The following is a 27,594-nucleotide window of genomic DNA, read 5'->3' as shown; positions in this document are numbered from 1 at the left end:
GGTGGTAAGGTAACAGCGTTAATGGTATTTGTTAACAACATATGACCTACGAGCTGCACAGATGCACCGCATTTTATGCTTATTTTTGAGTCTTTCAAATCCGCTGCGCCTGCCACCATCTTATAAATGGTTTTATAATGAATTCAGGGTTTCTCACACAATGCTTAACCCTGGGTTAATGTCTTTTTAACCCAGAGTAAAGCAGCGTTTCACACTTAGAACTTATAAAAAGGGGTTAGCAATGCTTTAAACCCTGGGTTATAAAGCTCTGCTCCAACGTACTGCGGTGCCAAAGGTATAAAAGTAAAAAGAATGTAACAGTGAGTCATTTAGAAACAGACAACCAATCATAAACTGATTAATTGCTTGCCTAATTAAATATTCATGAGATTTGCACAGTCACAAAGACGTTCAGTTTAGTGTCAGAACATGTTGAACAGTTAATCTGCATTTAATTAAAAAATGTTTGCCTTCAAGTTTCAGACTTGAGAAGAGCAGATTGATCACAACATTTACACAGATGCACAAGCAAATATAAACAAGTCGCATACAGTAGCCTATTTGTCCAATTGATGCTAATAAACAAATTAGCAAAAAAGAAACCCCAGGGTTTACAAATGTAGTGAGAAATCTAAAAAATGACTACCCCAAATTATTTGCTAACCCACTGTAATGTGAGACAATACAAACAAGACCATTTTTGAAAAATAAACGCATTCCCAAATATAAATATAGAACAACTTACACTTCCGAAAACGAACATCTTCACCATACGCAGAATCAGATACGCCCAGAATATGTGCAGCATCAACAGGATGACGAGCATGAAGTTAAAAAAGTAATATCCAAAGAATGGTGGGTAATAGTCTGGTGGATAAACCCACGTGCAGTGAATGATCCTGGAATAAAGATATACGAGACAACAGAGACAGTTTTTAATATCAGTTGGAAGAAACAAATAATGCACGCATGTTATGTAAAATACACCTGAGACTCTTTATCAGAGCTTGGATATTAATAGTCATACATGCAATTCTCACCAAAATGGAAAGATTATGAGTCGCGTGCCTATGAAGACAGCAGCAAATACCACGAAGATGCCGTTGCACGTTCTTTTCCATTTGGCGTAGTTCAAGATCTTGGCAGACTGCAGAGAAATAACACAAAAATACCAAACAGGTGGAGTTTGTACAGTGTCAAGCGGGGATATTACAGTTAACTAAAACCATAAAGTCTTTCATTACTTAAAATAATATAAACTTTAACTAAAAAATGAAATTATGTGTATTATATATATACAGTATATACATATATATGTTTATGTCAGTATTTCAGCTCATAATAAAAAAACTGCGTTAATGCGCGATAAAATAATTGATTATTTTAAATTATTTAAAACAATTGTCAGCATTAATCAAGTAATGCATTAATGCGATAATGCATTAACTTGCCCAGCCCTAATATATATTGTTACGGCCTATGCCTTGAGTGTATCTTCCTTCATGTGACGGCATGTCTCCCCTAATCTTTCTCTTTGAATCTGATTGTTTAGGTCCTCCCCGGTGCACCTGTGTCTCATGGAATGAGTGATTACTAGCTATATAAAGGATGCTGAAGCGGAGCATGGAAGGGAAGGAGCTCCACCAGCAAACAAGCTTTATTACCCTTTTTCTTAATTCTTAAATTTTGGGTTTGTTTTTCTTTTGTTGACTTTATACTTTGGAGTTGCTCCGTGGTTTGGGAAAGTATATTATCCTTTGCTAGTTATTCTATGTTCATTTGTGCTTTCCGTTTGTCAGTATTTCAGCTCATAATAAAAAAACTGCGCTAATGCGCGATAAAATAATTGATTATTTTAAATTATTTAAAACAATTGTCAGCATTAATCAAGTAATGCATTAATGCGATAATGCATTAACTTGCCCAGCCCTAATATATATTGTTACGGCCTATGCCTTGAGTGTATCTTCCTTCATGTGACGTCATGTCTCCCCTAATCTTTCTCTTTGAATCTGATTGTTTAGGTCCTCCCCGGTGCACCTGTGTCTCATGGAATGAGTGATTACTAGCTATATAAAGGATGCTGAAGCGGAGCATGGAAGGGAAGGAGCTCCACCAGCAAACAAGCTTTATTACCCTTTTTCTTAATTCTTAAATTTTGGGTTTGTTTTTCTTTTGTTGACTTTATACTTTGGAGTTGCTCCGTGGTTTGGGAAAGTATATTATCCTTTGCTAGTTATTCTATGTTCATTTGTGCTTTCCGTTTTCTTCGTTTGGATACGTGTTTTCCATTTGTGTTATGCTTCGTTTTGTTATTTAAATAAATCTTTTCGCCTGGCATTTGGATTCACGTGTCCTCTTTATGCTACATCCACCTTTCTGGCTAAACTTAACAGGGGTTTGTAACATAAATTGGGGGCTCGTCCGGGATAACGGTTTAATTTTGTTTTGTTGAGCAGGTAATAGTGGTGCAGCGAACTTATCTTATATATATATATATATATATATATATATATATATAAGTTTGTCAGTATTTCAGCTCATTTCATTTAGTTGAGCTTGATGTATTCAAATAACTCAAACTAAACCTGAAATAAACTATAAAATAATACTATAAAAATAACTATTTAGACATATTTAAAACAAAAAAATAAATAAAAAAGACTAATTAAAATAGAAAAAAATAAAAACATAAAAATAAAAACTTATTCTAAATATTAACAAAAACTATAGTTTCTCACCAATTCTAAAACAACACTGGTGTCAACCATATGAAACCAATAAGAACATCAATTGTTTAGTTTAGACTACATTAAATGGGTTGACAAATGTTGGAGGATTTGTCCCTTTTTTAATAACCAGTAGCCTCATCCCCTTAACTTGTCATTCTAGATAGTATCTGGTTAGACTTAAGTTGTATTTTGCCTGAGTGCAAAGTGAGACATTACTGTTTTTGGTTGTTTAAACCTTGAATGCAAGAAATGATTCATAAAAACATCCAGCCTGCAATGTTTCCTGATCCCATTCCACCAAAAAAAAAATCCTGTCACTCTCTAATACAGGGGTAAATGCCATAAAGAATAACCAAATAATATAAGATTTGGCATATCATTAACCTCCAAAAGAATATCAGAGGAATCGTGAATGAGCATGACCAGGGTCCCGACCCGGATGTAGTTCCCACACCATGAGAAAGCCAACAGCGTCAGTGTGGCCCAGTGATGGACGATCTGCTCTTTAAAGTCCTGAAATAAATATACATGAGAAACATTCACGGAAAGTTTTCACAATCATTCTCAGTGACAGAGAAAAAGTGCGGTTAGATAAGATAAAAACAAATCAATCTGGCTTTAAATGATCGATTACAATAGCTTTCATTGTGTGAATAATGATCGGATGTTTATTTCAGGTCATGTGATGAATGGTTAGGCGCAGACGAAAAAGTTTGAGATGTAATTTGAAAGATTTCAAGTAGTTAAAATGCTTCCAGAAGACAGTGTGGTGTCACATGATACTGACCTTTCGTTTGACATCGAAGGTTATTCTGAGCACTAGTGACAAATAGAAGCTCATCTCCACAATATAATAGCAGTACTGAGACTCCAGCATGGACTGCACGAGCAAAAACACAACAATAAGCTCTCAGAAACATGCACAATAACAAGAGATGACCACGTTACATTTTTATGATGGAAAATGTAAAAGCATCCGAGTTATAAGTCAATGTGAATTTTATGTAATTCATTGTGCTTTGAAGAGGGCTCTTTTTAATTTTTTTGAAGTGATTATTCTAGGAAACTCAATGTTTTGAGTGCCAATCTGAATGACTTCACTGTTCTTTTGATTACAACCTGGAACTCATATAACAAGTGTGAACGGATCCAAAAAAAACCTTCAGCTGGGCCAAAAAAAGACATCTTTCTTCTAAATATGGCCATGCTTGATTTGGAACTAGCGTGAGTCTTATTATCTGCATTATTTATTAGCCGTGCTGTAATTTTGAGCATTGCGTGAACCCTTTATCGGGGCCGGGTCAAAGTGAACAATACCTCGCCTGTTCTTATTAGTGCAGGTGATATGAACAATAAAATATCCCTTGGAACAAGTACGAGCAAATTAAAGATCTGAAGACTGGAACGCACCTGTCTGGGATAGCCATTCCACATCTCCCGCAAATTATGAAACCAGGGTTTCTGTAATAAATAGATGAATCAATATTCAACTTTATGGAACATTCGCTTTTTATTTATGACAGTTTCTAGAGCTGCAAGGTGGCTGTGTTCTAAAACCTAGTACGCTGCCTACTTAGGCGCTGTTTTTAAGGCATCACAGGCACAACACCAACACAAAGACTTAAAAAAGCCAGTCCCTTCTGGAAATCCCATAATGCAGTGGTTCTCAACCAAGGGGCCTCTGCCAATTTCAAAGAGGGCCTCAAGATGACTTAAATTATTTAAAATAAGATACAACAAACTTTAAAATAAGCTAATACCATTAAATAATAAGGTATTTATGACTTAGATTTTAGACAATTTGACAAATTGATTTAAAAAACAACAACAATAAATTTAAATACCATGGGCATTTCTATATTGAATATACCGTTTTCTAGTAATGCCAAACGCTAAAATATTTAGTCACATAGAAATTGAGTATCTCTCTCTCTTTCCCTTAAATCACATTGACTGTCATGAAAAGTCATGTAAATGAATAAATGAAAGAGTATGATTCCTTAGTTCTTTAAACTTCTGGAGCCGGTTGCACCAGCTAGATGTAAAAAAGTTGGGTGTTAAAGGGATACTCCACCCCAAAATGAAAATCTTGTCATTAATCACTTACCCCCATGTCGTTCCAAACCCGTAAAAGCTTCGTTCGTCTTCGGAACACAATTTAAGATATTTTGGATGAAAACCGGGAGGCTTGTGACTGTCACATTGACTGCCAAGTAAATTACACTGTCAAGGTCCAGAAAAGTATGAAAGACATCGTCAGAATAGTCCATCTGCTATCAGTGGTTCAACCGTAACGTTATGAAGTGACGAGAATACTTTTTGTACGCGAAGAAAACAAAAATAATGACTTTATTCAAAAATTAAACTCTCTCCGCATCACCGTAGCGCCATTTTGGAGAATATGAGCTGAACGCAAGCAGCGTACGCTCTTCTGCGTAAGCCGCAACACAAGGATACGTTTTCTACGTGTATTTATGCTTTGATATGAATGAAAACGGCGCATCCGTGCAGCACGGCTGACACAGAAGAGCGTACGCTGCTTGCGTTCAGCTCATATTCTCCAAAATGCCGCTACGGTGATGCGGAGAGACACAGAGGAGACAAATTGTTGAATAAAGTTATTTTAGTTTTCTTCACGTACAAAAAGTATTCAAAAAGTATATAAAAAGTATAATTTTAAAAACAAATGGTCTAGGGGGCCTTCGAAAATTGTTGTGGATAACAGGGAACCTTGGAATCAGAAAAGTTCAGAACCACTTCTATAATAATGCATTGCAGTATTTAAATGTAAATATAAATGATTCAATACTAAAAGTAAAATCAATACAAACAGTTCAGTTTCATTAAAAATATATTAGTTTACCCAATATTTGTGTCATTAGCTTAGCAACATGATAACATCAAATTCTATTAAAATCAATTGTTAATTACGTCCTCCTGAACACTGTGCATGCACACTATTTACATGATGCTGCCAATGTAGTGTGTATTTCCCACAGTGCACATCTGTCAGAGGCTACAAATACATTAGATTTCTCAACCCCTGAGGGCACCTGATCACAGATTAGTTTCAATGGGCAAACTCATGTCAATCATCAGTACAGGAAAGTATGTCTTACATCAGACATGCAGAAGGATAAGCAAGTATGTTAAAGGAGAAACCCTGAGAAGAGGATAAACTCACATCATACAGGGCTATGATTCCACCAACGAACGCCGCCAGATAAAACACCAATCGCCAACTACAGAGAGGAAACTCATGTGATCAGGGATTACATTCAGATCAAAACAACTAGTCAACACTAGTCTTGACAGCCTAAGCAGACAGCAACAAATTAGCAACCACTTGGGTATTAGGCCCTGTCTAGACTTGTGCCTTATGACTGCTGCAGTGCGTTGTGGGTATTGAATGTGGAACAGTGTTTTAAAGGGAACACTTTACAATAAGGTTTCATTTGTTAGTTAACCACACTAGTTAACATGAAAAGTGAGCATTTATCTTAGTTAATGCTGATCTCAATATTTAAAACAAAATTTTCAGATCAAAAGCTGTATCTGTTAGCTTTAGTTAATGTGAACATGAAACTTGTTATTAACTAACTTTAACAAAGATTAATAAATAATGTAAACAATATACATATTGTTCATTGTTAGTTTATGTTAGTAGTTAATGCATTAAAATGTAAAAAAAATGGGCCCTTATTGCAAAGTGTTATGGTTTTATAAAAAAAATTTTTTTAAAAATAAAAAATATATATTTTTTTTAATGAGGAAAAAAAATGAACTTAAATGATTTTAGCAAATGGCTGAAATATAACAGAGTGAAAAATGTAAGGGGGTCTGAATACTTTCCGTACCCACTGTATATACTTTTGTATTTTGTATAATTATTTGTGCCATCTGCATCTTGATAATCCGGACACCTGTGATTCACTGTCCTGAACCTTACATTTGTCTGCTCATGTTTATGCATTTAGCATAAGACATTTTTATTCAAAAAAGACTTGCATCCAACATTTATATTTTTTAAAAGTATGCAATTTCCTCGAGAACCGAACCCACTACCTTGCCTGTCAGGGTTCTGTCACTTCGGTCTAGTGTTATTCGTGGTTTTGTGGCAGAGCCCTCACACTCCCGTCATGTCTTGTTTTCATGTCTTGCTCTCATCTGCGTGTCCTGTTTCCTTGTTTCATGTTGAAGCGTGGTGTTCGGATCCCGGCACTCATGTCTTGTTGAGTTTCAGTTTCGTGTCGGGGTCCGGACACTCGCACTCCATGTTCTGTATTATTGTGGGAGCGTGCGGTCTCGAGTTCGCTCGGCCGTGCGCTCTTCTGTCCACGTGTGTTGTATTTTGTGTAGCATGCGGTTTGTGTTCGACCACGTGCTTTTCTTGTTGTCTTGTGTTGTTGTTGCACGCAGCTCGTGTTATCGGCTGCGTGCTTTCATGTCGTGTTTTGTCTTGTGCTGTGTAGCACGCAGCTTGGTTTTCGCTGGCTGCATGCTGTCTTGTCTTGTGTGAACACGCAGCTTATGAGTATTCTCATTAGCTGCGTGTTCGTGTCTTGTTTTATTCAAGCACATGGCTTGTGATTGTTTTGCTGGCCATGTGCTTGTGTTTTTGTTTTGTGTAAGCACATGGCTTTTGTCTTTGTTTCCTGTGTGCCATGTGCTCACATGTCAATTGTCTTGACCTCACCCATCTTGTTACCTGATTATTGGTTAATTTGCCCCACCTGTGTTTCCCTAGTTACCCTCCTCATTTGCTCCCTATTTATTCTCCTTGTGTTTGCAGTCTCATGCCAGTTTGTCATCGTATCACCCTGGATGTGTCCTGCCCTGCCTTGCCTTGTTGCCTGCGGTCCTGTTTTACCCCCATGGGGTAGTTTTTGTTGCATGTCTTATTTTACTATTAAAAGGCCATTTTCTGCTGTACTGAGTCCTTGCCTCATCCCTCTACCCAAACATTGCCATTGCTTATGCCAAGCTCTACTGTTTGAGTTACAAGAATGCTAGAACACAGGTTTATTATTATACAATAATATTTGACAACAGAATGCAGCATTTGACCAATCAGAATTCCAGACAGATGTGTAATAAGTCATATTAGGTTATGTGTATTTCATACCTGGCCTCTCTGAATTTTTTCAGAACCCCAGGACGGTCCTGGTTTCGTCTCCTTCTGAACCAGCGCTCCACTTGTCTATTTGAATAGCTGCATTTTTTGCACAGGCCATCAATATCTGCCTGATAAGAGATGGAAGAGTGCAGAAGGGTAAGTCGAGAAGTATTGCAAACCATCTCATATCAGAAAAGAGGCATGTTGGTTTTAATATGACTGTGTATGCGTCATAATTCTGGATTTATATTGGCAAATACTACCAAAAAAAAAAAACACTTCCCAGTTTTGCCAGATTTACTGACTTGTCTTTTCAAGTATCTCAAATTTTATAAGGGTGTACAATTGAATAATTATTCAAGTAAATAAAATTCAATATCTATAAAATGTAAAGCATATAATATAGATTTTCATTTTTATAAAACACAAAATCAGACGCTTACATGAAAGCATTAAATCAATTTATGAAGGGGCTAAAAATGCTTCATTAGCCGATGAACCTCAAGTACTTGACCTGGGTTGATGGTTTGATCGAATAAATTACTCATAATATTTTACAATTAAATCTAAATCTTAAATCATCACACAGATTTACTATGTATATGCGGTGGGTTAAAAAAAAAAAGAAAAAATATGTATAAATCATGTGATCAAGATGAAATTGAGTTCAAATCAAGTTTCCAAAGAAGCTTTGCAGAAAATCTTGCCTTAATGTCTAATTCTCCCCAGTGATGAAGTCAAAGGCGACTTTGAATCTGAGGTGGATCTGAATGTGATGTTGTGTGAGAGGGGAAGACGTTACCTGTCTGGGGTGTTTTGACTTTGTACTGAAATAATGGTCAAGAACAGCATTGTGCTCCACTTTGCATCTGGGATTCTCTGTAATGCCAATCGAAGCTGCAAGCGGTGCCGCTATCAACCTAAAAAGGCAGACATTAGTACAGTTAGACCGTTTGCATTTTTTATTATATTAGCATTAAGTTAAGAAACCAGTCTTCTTTTTGTCCTCAATGGAAAGCATATTTACACTGTTTGATTCATTCTCTGCCAATGTTTCAACTTAACTTCAGAAGAGTTAAGAAATCAATATTTGAGATGAATGAAAACATTTCTTATTTTGGCCAATTGTCATTTTCTGGGGGGAAAAAAAATTATATATACTGTATATAAAAATAAAAAGACAGTATTTTTATTTGGAAGAAATGTTATCAGACGTTTATAGAATAAAACAAATATTAACATTTTACTCAAACCCATACCTAGCGAATCCAGAGAAATGTTCAAGTGGTCTCTTAATTTTTTACATAGCTTTATGTATATTTGTGTTTATATAGCTACCAATAAAGTTAGCTACTGTTGGCAGTAGCTTATAGTGTAGGGGAAAAAAACTGGTCTAAAAACAATTTTCCCTCATAAATTGCTAGTAAATTTCACAAACAATTACAAAGAAACTGCAAAGTTACGCATTTAATTAAAAGCAAAATTTTAAAGTAGACAAATAGTATTTTCTTGTAAAATATACTCCAGTAATCTTTTATTTACTGTACAACTAAGAAAAAAAAACACATTTTACAGGGTAACTACTTTAAAAGGGTAGCTTTACTTTAAACAAGCTTTGTAGCTTGAAAAGTTCTCCAACACTGATCATATGTGTGGCAAAAAAGATTAACAAATTCTCACGCTGGCCTCTGAAATCTGCCCTCAAGTGATTGATCAAATTTCCATTTCCTGCAACAAAACCACAGAAATTCCACAAGCGACTCACCTTTCAAACAGGTATCTGACTACAAGGAAGACTAAAGCATATGGCACAGTGGCGTAGAGGTGGGATGCTCTGGCGTAGACGAGCCCTTCCTCGTCTTCGAGATCTGCCCACGTGAGGTTTCCCGGCAGCCACAGCCGGTCCCACCACAACCACGCATTAATCGTCCCAATCATGACGGCGATCTGGTGAACACAGGCACAGCCAGACAAGATTTTACAAGTGTTTCATGCCAACACCCCCTTTATAAACATTGTGACTAGAACAACGATAAGCATCTTAGATTATATTACTGAATTTCTTCAAGGAAGAAGCTGTTCCTAGTGAGAGAAGATGAGTGCTTTTTAACAACAAACCAAAATTGACATAATTTACTCTCTTAAAGGAATAGTGAAAATTTGCTAAACATTTACTCGCCAATGCATCCAAGATGTAGATGTAGTTTGTTTCTTCATCAGAACAGATTTGGAGAAATGTAGCATTGCATCACTTGCTCACCAAAGGATGCTCTGCAGTGAATGGGTGCCGTCAGAATGAGAGTCCAAACAGCTGATAAAAACATCACAATAATCCACAAGCAATCCACACCACTCCAGTCCATCAGTTAATGTCTTGTGACGAGAAAAGCTGCACTGTTTGTAAGAAACAAATCCATCATTGAGATGTTTTTAACTTCTAAACATTGCTTTCGGGTAAAATATGAGTCCTCTTTGTATAATATTGTTTTCTCCAGTGAAAAAGTCATCTTGTCTGAATCAGGAGAGAAATATGCACAGATCAAACACTGTTTACAAGCCAAAACAGTTCAAACCAGTTCTAAACAAATATGTTTGGGGGATTTTGATGTGAGAGGACAACAGGAGATGGATTTTTTTTCACTGGAGGAAGCCTTATTATGGATTATGGATTTTGGCCAGAAGTGACAGTTTAAATTTATAACTCTTTAATTATGGATTTGTTTATTACAACCATGCAGCTTTTTTCTTCACAGGGTGTTAACTGATGGACTGGAGTGGTGTGGATTATTGTGATGTTTTTATCAGCTGTTTGGACTCTCATTCTGACGGCACCCATTCACTGCAGAGCATCCATTGGGGAGCAAGTGATGCAATGCTACATTTCTCCAAATCTGATGAAGAAACAAACTCATCTACATCTTGAATGCACGGCCAGCAAACTTTAAGCAAATTTTCATTTTGGTTCAAATAACTATTCCTTTAGAACACATTCATAATGCAGCAGTGCTCGTTATTCTAAAGAAGAGAAGCTCGTCTTCATAACTTATCATCTTTTTCCCCTTTTTCATAGCAGATAACCTACATACTGTAATAAACATTTTACTGTAGCATACATCAGCATACACAATTAGAGTTTATGGGGAACACATAAATATATGATGGTAGTATATTTTACAAAAATGTTCTATTATTATTTAAAGAGAGATGGAGATGTGGCGAGAACCTGGAGGTTCAAAGTTTTATTCTAGACACACAAAACAACTTCGCTAACAAATTAAAGAGTGCAATGGCAGTATAATCATAAAATCATAGTGTCATCTCATTAAAATGAAAAATATTTTCAGTGAAAACGTATAAACATTTGTACACTAAATACATATTTTGCAAATCAAGAATTAAATGAGTCAGAGTTATTTAGCCTTTAAAGACACTTAAGTATTCATGATGCATTCAGCGCTGTGGATTTATGCCATAAACCAAAATAGATGCTTATTATTGTCATTAATGTTTTACAGTACTCTCCTGCATCCATTTAAACCTACGACAAAAGTGCAGTGAAGGCAGAATCTTGATAATCCCAAACAATTAAAGGGTAAATAATCAAATTATGTAAAGACAGTGATTTATGGATCTGTGTTCAAATGTTTGAGATTCTGTAGCTCTTGTTCTATTTTTGAGCCTTAAATGAGTCGCTGAATTTGTTGAGTGTTGATGGCAAAACAGCTCAGCGATGCTGACCTGAGGCTAAACCACAAGCGCATACCTACACACACACACACACCTGATCTGGAAATACAAGTAGAGGTTCACACCAGCTCTACTTGTATTTCCAGATCAGGTGTGTGTGTGTAGAGCTGGTGTGAACCTACATGTTGTTGTGCTGATTTAGAGTTCAGATCCATTTAGTGAATTACACATGTGTAACAGCACACTGTATCTACATCTTGAATGCACGGCCAGCAAACTTTAAGCAAATTTTCATTTTGGTTCAAATAACTATTCCTTTAGAACACATTCATAATGCAGCAGTGCTCGTTATTCTAAAGAAGAGAAGCTCGTCTTCATAACTTATCATCTTTTTCCCCTTTTTCATAGCAGATAACCTACATACTGTAATAAACATTTTACTGTAGCATACATCAGCATACACAATTAGAGTTTATGGGGAACACATAAATATATGATGGTAGTATATTTTACAAAAATGTTCTATTATTATTTAAAGAGAGATGGAGATGTGGCGAGAACCTGGAGGTTCAAAGTTTTATTCTAGACACACAAAACAACTTCGCTAACAAATTAAAGAGTGCAATGGCAGTATAATCATAAAATCATAGTGTCATCTCATTAAAATGAAAAATATTTTCAGTGAAAACATATAAACATTTGTACACTAAATACATATTTTGCAAATCAAGAATTAAATGAGTCAGAGTTATTTAGCCTTTAAAGACACTTAAGTATTCATGATGCATTCAGCGCTGTGGATTTATGCCATAAACCAAAATAGATGCTTATTATTGTCATTAATGTTTTACAGTACTCTCCTGCATCCATTTAAACCTACGACAAAAGTGCAGTGAAGGCAGAATCTTGATAATCCCAAACAATTAAAGGGTAAATAATCAAATTATGTAAAGACAGTGATTTATGGATCTGTGTTCAAATGTTTGAGATTCTGTAGCTCTTGTTCTATTTTTGAGCCTTAAATGAGTCGCTGAATTTGTTGAGTGTTGATGGCAAAACAGCTCAGCGATGCTGACCTGAGGCTAAACCACAAGCGCATACCTACACACACACACACACCTGATCTGGAAATACAAGTAGAGCTGGTGTGAACCTCTACTTGTATTTCCAGATCAGGTGTGTGTGTGTGTAGAGCTGGTGTGAACCTACATGTTGTTGTGCTGATTTAGAGTTCAGATCCATTTAGTGAATTACACATGTGTAACAGCACACTGTAAAAAAAAAAATTCTGTTACATTTACAGTAAAATACCGGCAGCTGTGGTTGCCAGAACTTCGCCGTTAAAAATATGGTAGCAACATTTTAGGTTTTACAGAATTAACTTAAATTCACAATAAAAAAACGTATTTCATTAACTGATGTAATGTTAATAAACCAGCATATTGAAGTACTAATATCTGTTTCGAACCATTGAAATGCTGATAACCACCAAAAACAGGTGGTGATGATAAAGTCGCATGATGAATCAAAGCTCATCACAAACAGCTCTTCCACAAGCTGAGATGGGAAATACTAATAGGCTATATATATATATATATATATATATAGAAGGTGCACAGTGTCATTCACACAAACACTAAACACCATCATGGTAACACACACGATGCTGAAATAATGCAATAAACATTCATTTAACAACATTAGAAGTAAGATAAAACCCTAATGTACACAACTGATTCACAACATTTATTTAAACGAAAAAACATAAAATATGAAGTGTCATGCAGGGAATTCTGGGAATGTCAATTTACGGTTATTCACTGTAAATGATAAATGACTTTTTCTTTGTCACTTCCAAAAACTGTAATTTTAACAGTATTTTACTGTAAAATTACATTAAATGTAATTACAGTTATTCACCGTATATAATATGGAAATTACTGATAACCAATTAACAGGTTTTTACTGTAGCATTTTTACAGTCGTTTACTGTTAAAATCACAATTTTTTACAGTGCACTTCACACCCAAATACCATCCAAATATTAGCCGTGATATACTGTACAAGGAAACAAATCCACAATAGAGGGAAATATTAATGAGGTTATCACAAGTGAAAGTATTTCACAGAGACTAAATAATAACGTAATCCTGGGTTATCTTAAGTCAGGTTTCATACCGTCCAGACTGGGTTAGCAATTAATCCTGGGTCTCAGGTTCTGAGATATTTAACTGTGCAGTATAACACTCTTATTTGCATATTTACAAGGTTAATAACTTTAAAAAAATTGGCCAAGTCAAAGGAAATATATCAAGCAGTTTATACAAGGATTTATAGCGCTGTGATGCGATCTCATTGCCCCAACACCTCAATTAATTTAGTAATAAATTCAAAATAACAGCCCTGGCAGAAATATTTTAGAAGTAAACATGTGAAAGTTTCGTTTATCCGTATTGGACTTAATAAAGCTATAGTGATATATCAGGAAAGGCAGTTAAATTGGTTGATATTGAGCTTTTTTGAAATGATCAGAACAGATTTGGCATTTAAAATGTTTATTATAAACACACATGCAAATCAGCATATCAGAATGATTTCTGAAGATCGTGTGACACTGAAGACAGGAGGAATGAAGCTGAAAATACAGCTCTGATCACAGGAATAAATGACATCTTAATATATTCACATAGAAAACCGCTATTTTAAATTGTAATCATTTTTCACAATATTACTGTTTTTACTGTATTTTTGGTCAAATACATGCAGCCTTGGTGAGCATAAGAGACTTTTTTTTTCATATATAAACTTACCGGACCCACATTTTTGAACTTGTAACTAAATGCTAACCATTAGTTATTACTGTATTTTGACCTTTTAATGTATCTGCTCATATCCGTTTAACCATAATATAATTGCTTAATAATTCCTTTCTTATATTTTGACTTTGATCAGACAATATTAGCAGCACACAATGACAGTCTTTCTCTGTGACCGTACGATGACCAATGAGAACGGCCAGAACACCATGTCAACTGAACATAACAAAGAGCTCAGAGTCTGTTTGAACAAGATGCCGAGTAAACAGAGCTGCCTTCACGTGTACAGATCACAGAATTATTATCAGCCGCATTACTGCCACACACATCTACACGATCACAAAGCCACTATCTTCTCTCTTAACCATTTCTGATAACAAGAAACTAGGAGAGTCGAACGGAATAGTTTGAATTCAAGAACCGATTCATCTGAGCACATAACAATGTTCAAACTTTAAGTCGTCATTTGTAAGAGACACATTTCAACAAATACAACAGCGCATTTCAACGCTTAAAGATTCAAAGGGACCATAATGGTGTTTTGCAATCGATAAGGTTCAGCTGTCAAAGATTTACATTCTCTACTTTGACCAGCCATCTAGATCTGATATTTTAGCATACGGTCACCAACACAAGCATCTCGATTAAAGCTGGTCAAGAATGTTCTAATTAAACTTTGATTCGAGATTTCAAGAACGGCAAGAAGAAAGACTTTAATAAGACCAAAGCAAAGAGGCATTAATCTACTTATGAATTATGACACACGAAACAAACCCTGAATCTTCTCAAAATGCTCAAAAAGATCAGAAAGCCTGGAAATAACAGTAGATTTCAGTCTTAAAGCTCACACAGGCAGGTTTCCACATGCTCGACTTTACATTAGAGTCACTTTCCAGACAGCTTTCATAAAAATCCCCTTATTTTCTACATTTTTCTCGTTTAAAACTCAAGACAATTACTGAAGAATGAGTATTAAATCACATTGCAAACCTAAAAATGTAATAAGATCAGAAAAATCAATAGACCAAAGCAGAGGCATTAATCTACTAGTGAAGTTTCTTAAAATGTCAAAAAAAATAAACTATTAAAAAAGCTACAGAAAAAATGAACTATGGAATAAACAGTACTGTCCAGTCTTAAAACTATTTAAAAGAAACTCAAAAGCAGGTTTCCACAAGCTCTGCTTTTCATTAGAGTCACTTTCCAGACAGCTTTCATAAAAATCCCCTTATTTTCTACATTTTTCTCGTTTAAAACTCAAGACAATTACTGAAGAATGAGTATTAAGTCACATTGCAAACCTAAAAATGTAATAAGATGAAAAAAATCAATAGACCAAAGCAGAGGCATTCATCTACTAGTGAAGTTTCTTAAAATGTCAAAAAAAAAAAAACTTTTAAAAAAGCAACTGAAAAAATGAACTATGGAATAATGGAATAAACAGTACTGTCCAGTCTTAAAACTATTTAAAAGAAACTCAAAAGCAGGTTTCCACAAGCTCTGCTTTTCATTAGAGTCACTTTCCAAACATCTTTCATAAAAGTCCTTCATATTTTCTCCATTTGTTGTTTACAACTTGAGACAATTACTGAAGAATGAGTATGAAGTCATATTGCAAACCTAAACATTTAATAAGATCAGAAAAATCAATAGACCAAAGCAAAGAGGCACTAATCTACTAGTGAAGTTTCTAAAAATGTCCAAAAACCTATACAAAAAAAACAAACAAAAAAACTGAAAAACCTGGAATAAACCGTACTGTCCAGTCTTAAAAAAAATAACTCAAAAGCAGGTTTCCACAAGCTCTGCTTTTCATTAGAGTCACTTTCCAAACATCTTTCATAAAAGTCCTTCATATTTTCTCCATTTGTCGTTTACAACTTGAGACAATTACTGAAGAATGAGTATGAAGTCATATTGCAAACCTAAACATTTAATAAGATCAGAAAAATCAATAGACCAAAGCAAAGAGGCACTAATCTACTAGTGAAGTTTCTTAAAATGTCCAAAAACCTATACAAAAAAAACAAACAAAAAAACTGAAAAACCTGGAATAAACCGTACTGTCCAGTCTTTAAAAAAATAACTCAAAAGCAGGTTTCCACAAGCTCTACTTTTCATTAGTCACTTTCCAGACATCTTTCATAAAAATCCCCTTATTTTCTCAATTTTTCTCGTTTAAAACTCGAGACAATTACTGAAGAATGAGTAGCAAGTCACATTGCAAACCTAAAAATTTTACAAGATCAGAAAAATCAATAGACCAAAGCAAAGAGGCATTAACCTACTAGTGAAGTTTCTAAAAATGTTAAAAAAATAAAACCAACAGAAAACCCTGGAATAAACAGTACTGTCCAGTCTTAAAACTCAAAGGCAGGTTTCCACAAGCTCTACTTTTCATCAGAGTCACTTTCCAAACATCGTTCATAAAAGCCCTTCACATTTTCTCCATTCGTCTTGGCTAAAACTCAAAATGCATTGGCTAAGTCCCAACCGCTGGCATTTCATTTCGCCCAAGGTCAAGAAAAGCTGCACGCTTACCTCTGCTTCCTGTAAGTGTCTAATCTCTCAGGCCGCGGAAAGTGTGTAACATGACAGCACGGCTGCGCTGGAAGCCCACGGGAACACTCTGGTTTGTTTGAAATACTTTGCAGTCACACCCTGCTTTATTGCAATGGACTTGTTTCCTCCCCTCCCTCACCGTCCCGAGGTGAACAGGCATTCGGTGGGTTCGCTCATGCATGCACAAAAACTGCGCCCTCACCTCATTTACATTGTGCAACTGATAGAGCTGCAATGTGAGATCAGCGGTTCACTCAGCCTGACAAGACAAAGCACAGGCAACAACGACTCGGTACCACGGGGTGTTTGGGGCAGAACACGGCGTCTGTACTTGCACAAATGAATTACCTGTAATACAGGAGACACCTTTAGTTATGTATAGCAGTTGATCGCAACTAGTGTTACTTCAGGACACATATTTTACACTGAACATCACGTGGTGGACAAATGCAGCGCTAGGTGCATAAAAAGTCACTAAAACATCCTGAGTATAACACTAATAATGCATTTTATCATGAAATGCATTGATCCAACAATTTTATTAAATAGGCAATTCTGGTTCTCTTGAATTTCAATCATTTCACCCATTACACATTGTGACATGCAACTGATAGAGCTGCAATGTGAGATCAGCGGTTCACTCAGCCTGACAAGACAAAGCACAGGCAATGACTCGGTACCACGGGGTGTGTTTGGGGCAGAACAGGGCGTCTGTACTTGCACAAATGAATTACCTGTAATACAGGAGACACCTTTAGTTATGTATAGCAGTTGATCGCAACTAGTGTTACTTCAGGACACATATTTTATCACGTGGTGGACAAATGCAGCGCTAGGTGCATAAAAAGTCACTAAAACATCCTGAGTATAACACTAATAATGCATTTTATCATGAAATGCATTGATCCAACAATTTTATTAAATAGGCAATTCTGGTTCTCTTGAATTTCAATCATTTCACCCATAACACATTGTGACTGCATGCAAGTGAACCCATATTTCATTGAATTCTCTTTCCCCTTCTTTTATCTAATTTAGACTTCTACTAAGCAATAGATACATTTTCACCGAAATGATTTCGCTTTATTAACTATGATCATACGGTTGTTGCATTAAATTAGTTGTATTTAGTTTAGCTTTTTTTTTTCCTGCTTTGCTTGGAGTTGGTAAGATTTTTAGTGTTTTTGAAAGAAAATGCTTACCAAGCCTGCATTTATTTGCTCAAGAACGCAGTAAAATTGTGAAATATTATTACAATTTAAAATACCTGTTTTCTATTGTAATATATTTTAAGATGTAATTTATTCCCGTGATGCAAAGCCATTTATTTAATACACGAGTTTCACAATTTGATTTGAATTTCTGAAATAAATGAACTTTTCCACGACATTCTAATTTATTGAGATGCACCTGTATTATATACATGCACTACATACACAGCGATCGCACTTACAGTCTGAACAACAACAACAAAGCTGAATCAGAGACCTGAGTCAAGAGTCAAATATTAATAAATGATTATAAATATATAATGAGATTATTTAAAATGTTGTGGAATGTTGCAATAAATAAAAAATACAATAGAATGCAAGCATAAAAATAAATGAGGCGTGGAATTACTTTTCATTTTTAAAAAAAGTGCAATGAAACCTAAGCATAAATAAATAAACCGGAAAATAAAATGTTAAATTAAATTCATATTTCATGAGGTTTTTCATTTTAAAGCATATTTCATGTCCGGTTTTTAACATGAAAAAATAAACGCACAATGAAATGTACAGTAAGCATAAATAAGGCTTGAAATGAAAAATGAATTTGTATTTCATGATGCAAATATGCATTTCACGTCCTTTTCTATTTTACATGAAAAAATAAACGCACAATGAAATGTACAGTAAGCATAAATAAGGCTTGAAATGAAAAATGAATTTGTATTTCATGATGCAAATATGCATTTCACGTCCTTTTCTATTTTACATGAAAAAATAAATAAATGCATTTAATGCTTTATTCATTTATTCTTCTTTTTTTTTATTCCATGTCATATTTTATCATTTCATTGTATATTTATTTAATTTAATCTATTAAATCCAGCATTCCATGTTGTATTTGATTATTTCATCATATATTTATTTAACTTAATCTGTTAAATCCCTCCATAACATTCATTTTGATGCAAACATACTTTTTTTAGTTCAGTGATATACGGTATGTTTATTCTCTGCATTAATTGAGCAGGTCATTACAGATTGGCATTTCTGATCCGTTTTAATCTATCCTTGTTCATCAAAGCTAACTAACTGCGTTTCTCTGGGGTTCAATGCTGCTTAGCAGTTTTAGAAGTGAGGTAGGGTTGTAAGGGAAGAGACCCCTGTTATGTAGTCTCTTTACAGCGGTCCTCAAGTCCATAAGACACTCAAACACTTTACCTAACAGACAATCAGATGCATGTCCAGTCTGAACTTGTTCCAGCTCCATTACAGATCGAGTCCTACTACAGTCTGCCGCAGTATTCCCAGAGTTCCTGTCAGAAGCATGCTCTTCTGCCTCCTCCGATTCGTCTGAGCTCCCATAATCAACCAGTCGTGGGGCATCGGTACCTGTTGACCATCTAGTGCAGGAAGCAACATCCAGCGTTTCTGAAACAGCAGAAGGAGCCTGAACAGAGGGATCGGTTCCTCTTCCAGCACCATCACAATCTTCGATATGACGACACGACCTACAGAAGGCCGCCCGCTCCTCACGGAGAAGCTTCAGGTAGCGGACGCAGTACTCCAGGAAACACGTCTCGGAGGAGATGAGGAAGTCAAGCAGCACGCTGTGGTCGAAGGAGAGGGAGCGGAGCAGAAGTATGAAATGACAGTGAGGGTTACAACCCCAGACACAAACCCCGGAGTCTGAGGAGCTCGAACTGTGAAGAAGGGGAAGGAATACTTGTCATTAACTTACTTTTCTTTGTTAAGACATATTCTTAACATTCTTTTCTAATTATGAACTGGTAGTACAGCTCCTCTATTTGTGAAAAGATATAAAAAAGACATATAGCTGTACAATATACTTTTTAGCCAATTACTTATTACTTAGTAAAAAAACAAACAAACAAATAAAACATATTACAACCTTAATGTGCATTAAAATTTATTACAATTTATATATATGTGTGTGTGTGTGTGTGTGTGTGACCCTGGACCACAAAACAAGTGTCAATTTTTTTAAATTGAGATTTATACATCATCTTGCTCTATACAATCGAAATAGAAATAAAATAGAATGCTGAATAAATAAGCTTTCCATTGATGTATGGTTTGTTAGGATAGGACAATATTTGGTCGAGATATAACTATTTGAAAAAAATCTAAATTTTGAGAAAATCGCCTTTAAAGTTGTCCAAATGAAGTTCTTAGCAATGCATATTACTAATCAAAAATTAAGTTTTGATATATTTACGGTAGGACATTTACAAAATATCTTCATGGAACACGATCTTTACTTAATATCCTAATGATTTTTGTCATTATACATTATCCCATACAATGTATTTTTGGCTATTACTGTAAATATACCCCAGCGACTTAAGACTGGTTTTGTGCTCCAGGGTCACATATATGTATGTATATATGAATATATTTGAAAAAACACAATTTTTGGTTTGAAAATTAAATACTTAGACTGTATTTAGCAGGTATGCATTAAACTGATCATTTAAACTGTTATTTATTTAAAATAAATGCTGTTCTAAGAATCCTGAAGAAAGAAAAATGTGTTTCCACATAAAAATATGAAGCAGCACAACTGTTTTTTAACATTGAAAATAATATAAATGTTTCTTGAGCAGCAAATCAGCATATTAGAATGATTTCTGAAGGATCACGTGACACTGAAGACTGGAGTAATGATGCTGAAAATACAGCTTTGATCACAGGAATAAATTACAATATATATTCAAAATATATATATACTTAAAATATATTCAAATAGAAAACAGTTATTTTAAAATCGTAATAATGTTTCACAATTTCACTATTTTTACTGTATTTTTGGTCAAATATACGCAGTCTTGGTGAGCAGAAGAGACTTTAAAAAATAATAATAAAATCTTACCAACCCCAATGATAGTGTATATGTATATTAAAGGGGTCATATGATGCGATTTCAAGTTTTCCTTTCTCTTTGGAGTGTTACAAGCTGATTGTGCATAGATAAGATCCCTGAAGTTGCAAAGACTAAAGTCTCAAAACCAAAGAGATATTCTTTATCAAAGTTAAGACTCTGCCACGCCCCCCTAAAACGGCTCGTTCTAACACGCCCCCACATATCTACCTCACTATGTGGAAATATTTGCGTAATGCGCCCAAATGTGCACGCAAAGAAAGAAGTCGTGGTTTCAGTAACCGCAGTTAGTGTTGAAGCAGCATGTCAGGGAGACGCTGTGTGTTTCTAGGCGAAAGCAAAAGCACTTTATTTGGCCTTCCGAAAGTAGATGCATTTAGGAATCTTTAAGATCACTTACAACAGAACAGCAATGCATTTTATGGACGACCGTTTCGTGAACCTAGGAGAGGAGGTCATTCTGACTTTGCTATGACAATCTGGCGCTTCTGAATCAGCTACTGTTTTGTTATTAGTTTAAGTATTTGCTATTGACTGTTCAAATGCGGAGTTTTGCACATCGTGTGTGTGTGTGTGTGTGTGCGAGCGAGCGAGAGAGAGAGAGACGGGGCCCTTTAATAGGCCTAGCCTATTATCAGGCAATATTTGAGTACATTGTGAGTTAATATTGTTAAAAATGTATGCATATTTAATTTCATCAATGTTCTACATGTCTCTAGATATCAGCATTGGCCTCAGAAATACCCATATCAGCTGGAAGAAATACACATTTTGGTACAGTTCCATAAAATAGGATGTATAAAACCGATTCCAAACCTTTTCTGATATAAATACAAGCCAATCAAAGTCTTGGCTGATTCCATCATGTCGTCATCCTGTTCAGCAAATACCGCAGACACCCAGGAGCAGCTGTGAGCGTCTGGAGACATCAGAGTCCCGTGACGCTGGAGGAACGACATGAGCTCTGTTAAATACCCACAGACCTCAAAGTCACTCTGAGATCCTGAAAACGACAGGAAAGACATGTATTATGAAAGGATGTGTCGCCCTCTGCTGTTGCACATGATTAAATGACGTGTTTCATTCTATAAGAGCTATGGTGAAGCACCAACATGCCAGTTGTACACCCAAACAAAGGTTGAATCTGAAACTGCATCATTTCCTACTATATAGCAGGCAAAAAACAGTATGTGAACAGAGAAGTATGTCTGAAAACAGTGGGCAAAAAGTGCCTGGATGACCTACTGTTTCAGGCCAGATTTTGAAGTGTGTATCTGATGGATACTTTACTGTTCCCTGAAGCCACAGGAGAGGATTTGCAACACAACTGAGGCAGGTCGGTCACATGACAACATGTTAAATGTAGTACGTCCAGGTTACATTCACACTATATAGAACAAACGTACTTTTTAATGGTTGCTAATTAACTACTTGTTCAAAAGAAAGACCTTCTCAGAGAGCATGTGATTTTGGACGAAGCCAAAAATTATTACAGTCGAGTGATTCACAAATACTTTGCACATCAGTGCATCTGAATCATTCAAAAGATGCGATTCTTTCGTGAACAGGACATAAATACTGTGGTGGCACCAGTGTTTTAGTATTATGTATGTACTTTTATAGTATATTTTAATATTTTGAACTAGTTTTTATTTTTTGTATAAACATTTGTCAGTATTATTACTTATATATATATTTATTTCTATTTAGCTTTGATTTATTTTTATCTTAGTTTGTTGTTTATTTTATGTTTATTTATTTTGTTGTTTGTTGTTATTTTAGTTTGTTTGTTTTAGTTAAATAATTTAGTATTTTTTGTATTTCAATTAGTTTGCTGAAGTTATATATTCAATAAACGTGTTATATATTCTTATGTTATATATAACATATGTGAACATATGTTATATATTCATAAAAAAATTTTTATATATATATCAGCTTTATTCTAAGAGTAACAAAAACCATTTTTAATAGTTGATACTGCTCATTCCAGTAATATCACAAATGTGACATCGTTTTAATCATATGAAACAAAGGTAATGATTTATTACAAAAACAATAAGCAGCATTATTTCTAGCCGTGTTTTTCATAATAGCAAATGTTTCTTATTCCTTAAAAATAAATCTAACTTGTGTTCTATTAAGTCAGTAAGAGCGTTTTAATACCTAGCAACCATTCAGATCACCGTAGCAACCCTTTATCAACACTGTAGCATTCGCTTAGACTACCTTAGCAACCATATAGCAAACTAAAACTTTCAGACATCAAAATACTTTTTTTTTTCCTTACAGGCTAGACTTTGTCAAGCTAGCACGTAAAGTTTGTTTTAATGAACTTTGATTTTCTAGCTGCTAATGTGATACTGTGAAAATGAATAAAGCCTAGTATGACAGTTACCTTTGCACCGAGGGGACTGGATGTTTATTTCTAGCGACTTCAGCAAAATCAGGCTCACGGCTCTCAGAATCACATCATCCTTCTGCGTCTCGCCGAGACTCGCGTCACAGTTCCCACCGAAGAAACTGGCTTGAGCCTTCACAGGGACTTCCTTCAGCCAGCCTGCAGTGACTTCCTGTAGCACACCATCTGCCATGATCAGCGCATCCTCCGTCAGGCCGTGATCTTCACACTGAGCTTCAGCTGAAGCCCAGTCCTCCCCAGCTCTCCGCAGAAGACTTCTCTTCAGAAGAAGCAGCGCTCGTTTCTTCACGAAGTACTCCACCTCAGCTCTCGCGACGTGAAGCAGCGCTCGCGACTCAACCAATACGACTCTCTGAACTGAAGAGCAGACTCCAAATCTGAGCCGGGCAGCGCTGATGACTTCAAGGAGGTCAAAGAACTCACACATGGTCTTAGAAAGTTTCACCGGTTCTCTTTTGTGAGGTTCCTGTGTGTCTGCAGTCAGAAGGTTGGTGAACAGGTAAGCGATGGAGGAATCCAATCCAGAAAGAAGCTTCGTCAGAACATCTATGGAGAAAAACCAGCAGTTGGTATTAAGAGATCATGTCCTCTGAAATGAGAAGGCAAAGTTGTAAATCAATGCTCTTTTTATGTCTATAGTAACACAATATACTGTGTATTAAACCCAGTTATGCATTTATAAATGATTTTTATATTGCTTTAAAAATAACTACAACCTTTTGTAATTTATTTGTTACTACAAGCTGTTGTTTGACTGCCATTCCAATAAGAAGAAGTTGTTGTTGTTAATTTAAAAAAATATGAACAATAATAAACAATATCTTCCAATATGAAAAGAAAACAATTATAATATCACCTTATAACCATTATTCTTTCATGTTGGAGGGTACTGTTTTATTATTATTATTATTATTTTAAAAATGATGAAAAAATGGGTTGAAAATATGGTGACTTTAATAATAATAATAATATCACCTTATTACCATTATTCTTTCATGTTGGAGGGTACTGTTTTATTATTATTATTATTTTAAAAATGATGAAAAAATGGGTTGAATTCGAAAATTCTTTTTTTTTCATGTTGAATATACTGTTTTATTACTATATTATTATTATTATTAATAATAATAATAACAACATACAACATGAAAAAAATTATATTTGAGAATACAGTGACTTTATTATTATATTAATAATAATAATAATAATATAAAACTACCTTCGACAGAATGAAAAAAATTATTGTTTGAGAATAAAGTGATTTAATAAAAATAACTCACCTTATTCTCAAACCATCCAATGTTGGAAGTATTGTTTTTTTATTATTATTATTATCATTATTATTATTTGTCGTCAAATACTTAGTAAACACGTCATGCTGTATATACTCACAGAGATTTAACCTAGCAACTAATCAACCTAGTTCATTTAGATGCAAGTGAAAGTGATGATGAGTGGATGAGTTGTTTTACATTGTAATTATTCCACCTTTTCTACCAGTTTTACATATTCAGTCAATTATCCACATTTTCTCCTGAGGTCCCGCCTCTCTTGTCACCTTGGATAAAACCGTGAGTAAGGTTCTACAGATAAGTTACAAAAGCATAATAAAGAAGCCCAATCTGAATCATCTGTCTGTGTGTGAAGACTCTTCAGTACCTCTCTGATTCTGGCCTGTGTCTCCTCTCAGCACGGCTTTAATCACAGCGGTCAGGGACCACACACAGGAGTCCAGTTCACTGCTGGCCGCTGATTTCTCAAACACTTCAGCACATGTGTGTCTCCACTTCCAGCTGCTGCCTCCCTATAATCAACCATCACTGCACTTAGTCAAGAGAGAGAAATCAGGAAAGAAAAACAGAGAAAACATCGAAACCTTACAATACTCAGATGGACTACTAGATGATCTGTATGTCTACACACCTGTAAAATGTATAATAGTCCATGTTGGAGTTAATGTACAGTGCAGTACCAATACTCACAGTGATGCGAATGTCATTGATGATATAGACTGATATACACTTCGCAGATAAATGAGACACCAGTTGGTCTTGACAGCTGAGGAGGGTGACCTGCATCAAATATGAACTGTCTTAAGGCTTCATGTATAATCACAAATATGCCCAAGACACAATTTGACAAGAAGAAATTATATATATATATATATTCTCAACTTATCCTTTTTGCATTAATACAATTTAAAAAACTTCAGTGTGGATTTTTACAAATTATTTTAAATTTTATAAAATAAAAATATGCTTTTAAATATATTTAAAAAATAAAATTATATATATATATTCTCAACTTATAATTTTTGCATTAATACAATTTAAAAAACTTCAGTGTGGATTTTTAAAAATTATTTTTAATTTTATAAAATAAAAATATTTTTTTAAATATATTTAAAAAATAAAATTATATATATATATATACACACACACACACACACACACACACACACACACACACACACACACATTTTAATGGAAATATAAATATTTTTTTAAATATTAATTTCAATCAGCTTTAATTAAAAGCAGTATAATAAATAGCGCTATGATGATGTACAAGTGCTTTATAATTTAATATACATAAAATACAATATATATTTTGGACATTAATTTTGCTTCTGTATATGGATATATTTAGAATTGAAAATAATACTGAGATCATGAGAATTTTGTGGAAGAAATGTGCTTAATTGTGACAAAAATAATATCACAATGAAAAAAAAGAAAATTATTAAGCAAAATAAAATTTAATTTTGATTTAGCACACCAGTTTTGCCATCAGATTCATTTCTCCAAACAGCCTCCTCGTCACATCTTCATAGAATATTGTGGCATCTTGTGGCAAACTCTGTGCCGTCAGTCTGCTAATGATGCTCTCAGTAAGAGTGAGACACAAGCACATGACGTCTGTGTGTGTGACTGTTTGACTAACACACGATGAGATTCTGCCGGCCAGCTCTTCACTGCTCAGACTGGGAGCAGATCCTGCACGTAACAGCCTGAAAATGCCTTGGAAATCCAATCCTGAGGCATGCATGATGAGACACTGTGAAAATAAAGGGCCAAAAGAATGATAATCAGCGAGTTACGTTTGAAACACATGTTTAGATGAAAAGACATGTCAACATGGGACTGTGATTTGTTCAGTTCATGTAAGTTATAGTCGGACGCAGCCAGTGAATCTCTTCAACCACATGCTCTGCCCTTCATCGACCCTTCATTCAGACGATCCAACAGCAGCAAACCTGAATATGGACAATGATCGACAGGCAGAGAGTGTTTCTGATTGGCTAAAAAAGGGCAGGCCACTTCCTGACTCTCTTTTCTAGGCTGTTGCAGTGACAGGGGTGTACAAAGAAATGATATACACTGCCGTTCAAAAGTTTGGGATCAGTAAGCTTTGTAATGTTTTTTAAAGAAGTCTCTTCTGCTCATCATGGCTACATTTATTTGATCAGAAATACAGTAAAATTGTGAAATATTATTGCAATTTAAAAGAATGGTTTTCTATTTTAATATACTTTCAAAAATAATTTATTTCTGTGATCAAAGCTGAATTTTCATCAGCATCATTACTGCAGTCTTCAGTGTCACACGATCCTTCAGCAACTATATACACTACCGTTCAAATGTTTTGTCAGTAATAAAGACTTGTATTGTTAGAAAAGATTAAATGCTGTTCTTCTTAACTTTATTCATCAAATAAGCAGCAACTGTTTCCAACATTGATAATAAATCAGCATATTAGAATGATTTCTGAAGGATCGTGTGACACTGAAGACTGGAGGAATGATGCTGAAAATTCAGCTTTGATCACAGAAATAAATTACATTATAAAATATATTCAAATAGAAAACCAGTATTTTAAATTGCAATAATATTTCACAATATCACTGTTTTTTCTGTATTTTTGGTCAAATAAATGCAGCCTTGATGAACATAAGAGACTTAAAAAAAAAAAGCATTAAAAATCAGCAGTTTGTTATTATGGCTATATTTAAAATGTTTTAATAAAAACACGAATGCATTAAGTCATAATACAACCCTTTGTACTTATGTTTAAATTAAAACTGTAAGGAAAAGTATGATTTTTTGGTGTTGTTGTGAAAATGGTCAATAACCGCTGGCTAAATGCTAA

General features: G+C 34.9%; 2 protein-coding genes across 2 annotated transcripts; both read right to left on the bottom strand.

Annotated features, from left to right (window-relative positions):
- Nucleotides 1-641: 641 nt before the first annotated feature.
- Nucleotides 642-17,120, bottom strand: LOC107553816 (ceramide synthase 2-like). The gene is made up of 10 exons (XM_016236123.1): nt 16,893-17,120; nt 9,614-9,795; nt 8,651-8,768; nt 7,858-7,976; nt 5,917-5,974; nt 4,143-4,193; nt 3,520-3,612; nt 3,117-3,245; nt 1,041-1,147; nt 642-899 (listed from the first exon to the last, which is right to left on the bottom strand). Exons 2-10 carry the CDS (start codon nt 9,784-9,786, stop codon nt 653-655), a joined length of 1,095 nt encoding a protein of 364 aa, XP_016091609.1. The 5' UTR covers nt 9,787-9,795; nt 16,893-17,120; the 3' UTR covers nt 642-652.
- Nucleotides 17,121-19,008: 1,888 nt separating this feature from the next.
- Nucleotides 19,009-26,806, bottom strand: lins1 (lines homolog 1). Its single transcript, XM_016236122.1, has 6 exons — nt 26,224-26,806; nt 25,428-25,517; nt 25,105-25,249; nt 23,422-23,991; nt 21,840-22,026; nt 19,009-19,824 (listed from the first exon to the last, which is right to left on the bottom strand). Exons 1-6 carry the CDS (start codon nt 26,491-26,493, stop codon nt 19,206-19,208), a joined length of 1,881 nt encoding a protein of 626 aa, XP_016091608.1. The 5' UTR covers nt 26,494-26,806; the 3' UTR covers nt 19,009-19,205.
- Between the last annotated feature and the right edge of the window lie 788 nt (nt 26,807-27,594).

This window comes from Sinocyclocheilus grahami, unplaced genomic scaffold (genome assembly GCF_001515645.1).
Source record: "Sinocyclocheilus grahami isolate Dianchi unplaced genomic scaffold, SAMN03320097.WGS_v1.1 scaffold481.1, whole genome shotgun sequence".
NCBI lineage: Eukaryota > Metazoa > Chordata > Actinopteri > Cypriniformes > Cyprinidae > Sinocyclocheilus > Sinocyclocheilus grahami.
This window is presented reverse-complemented; position numbering and strand designations above follow the sequence as displayed.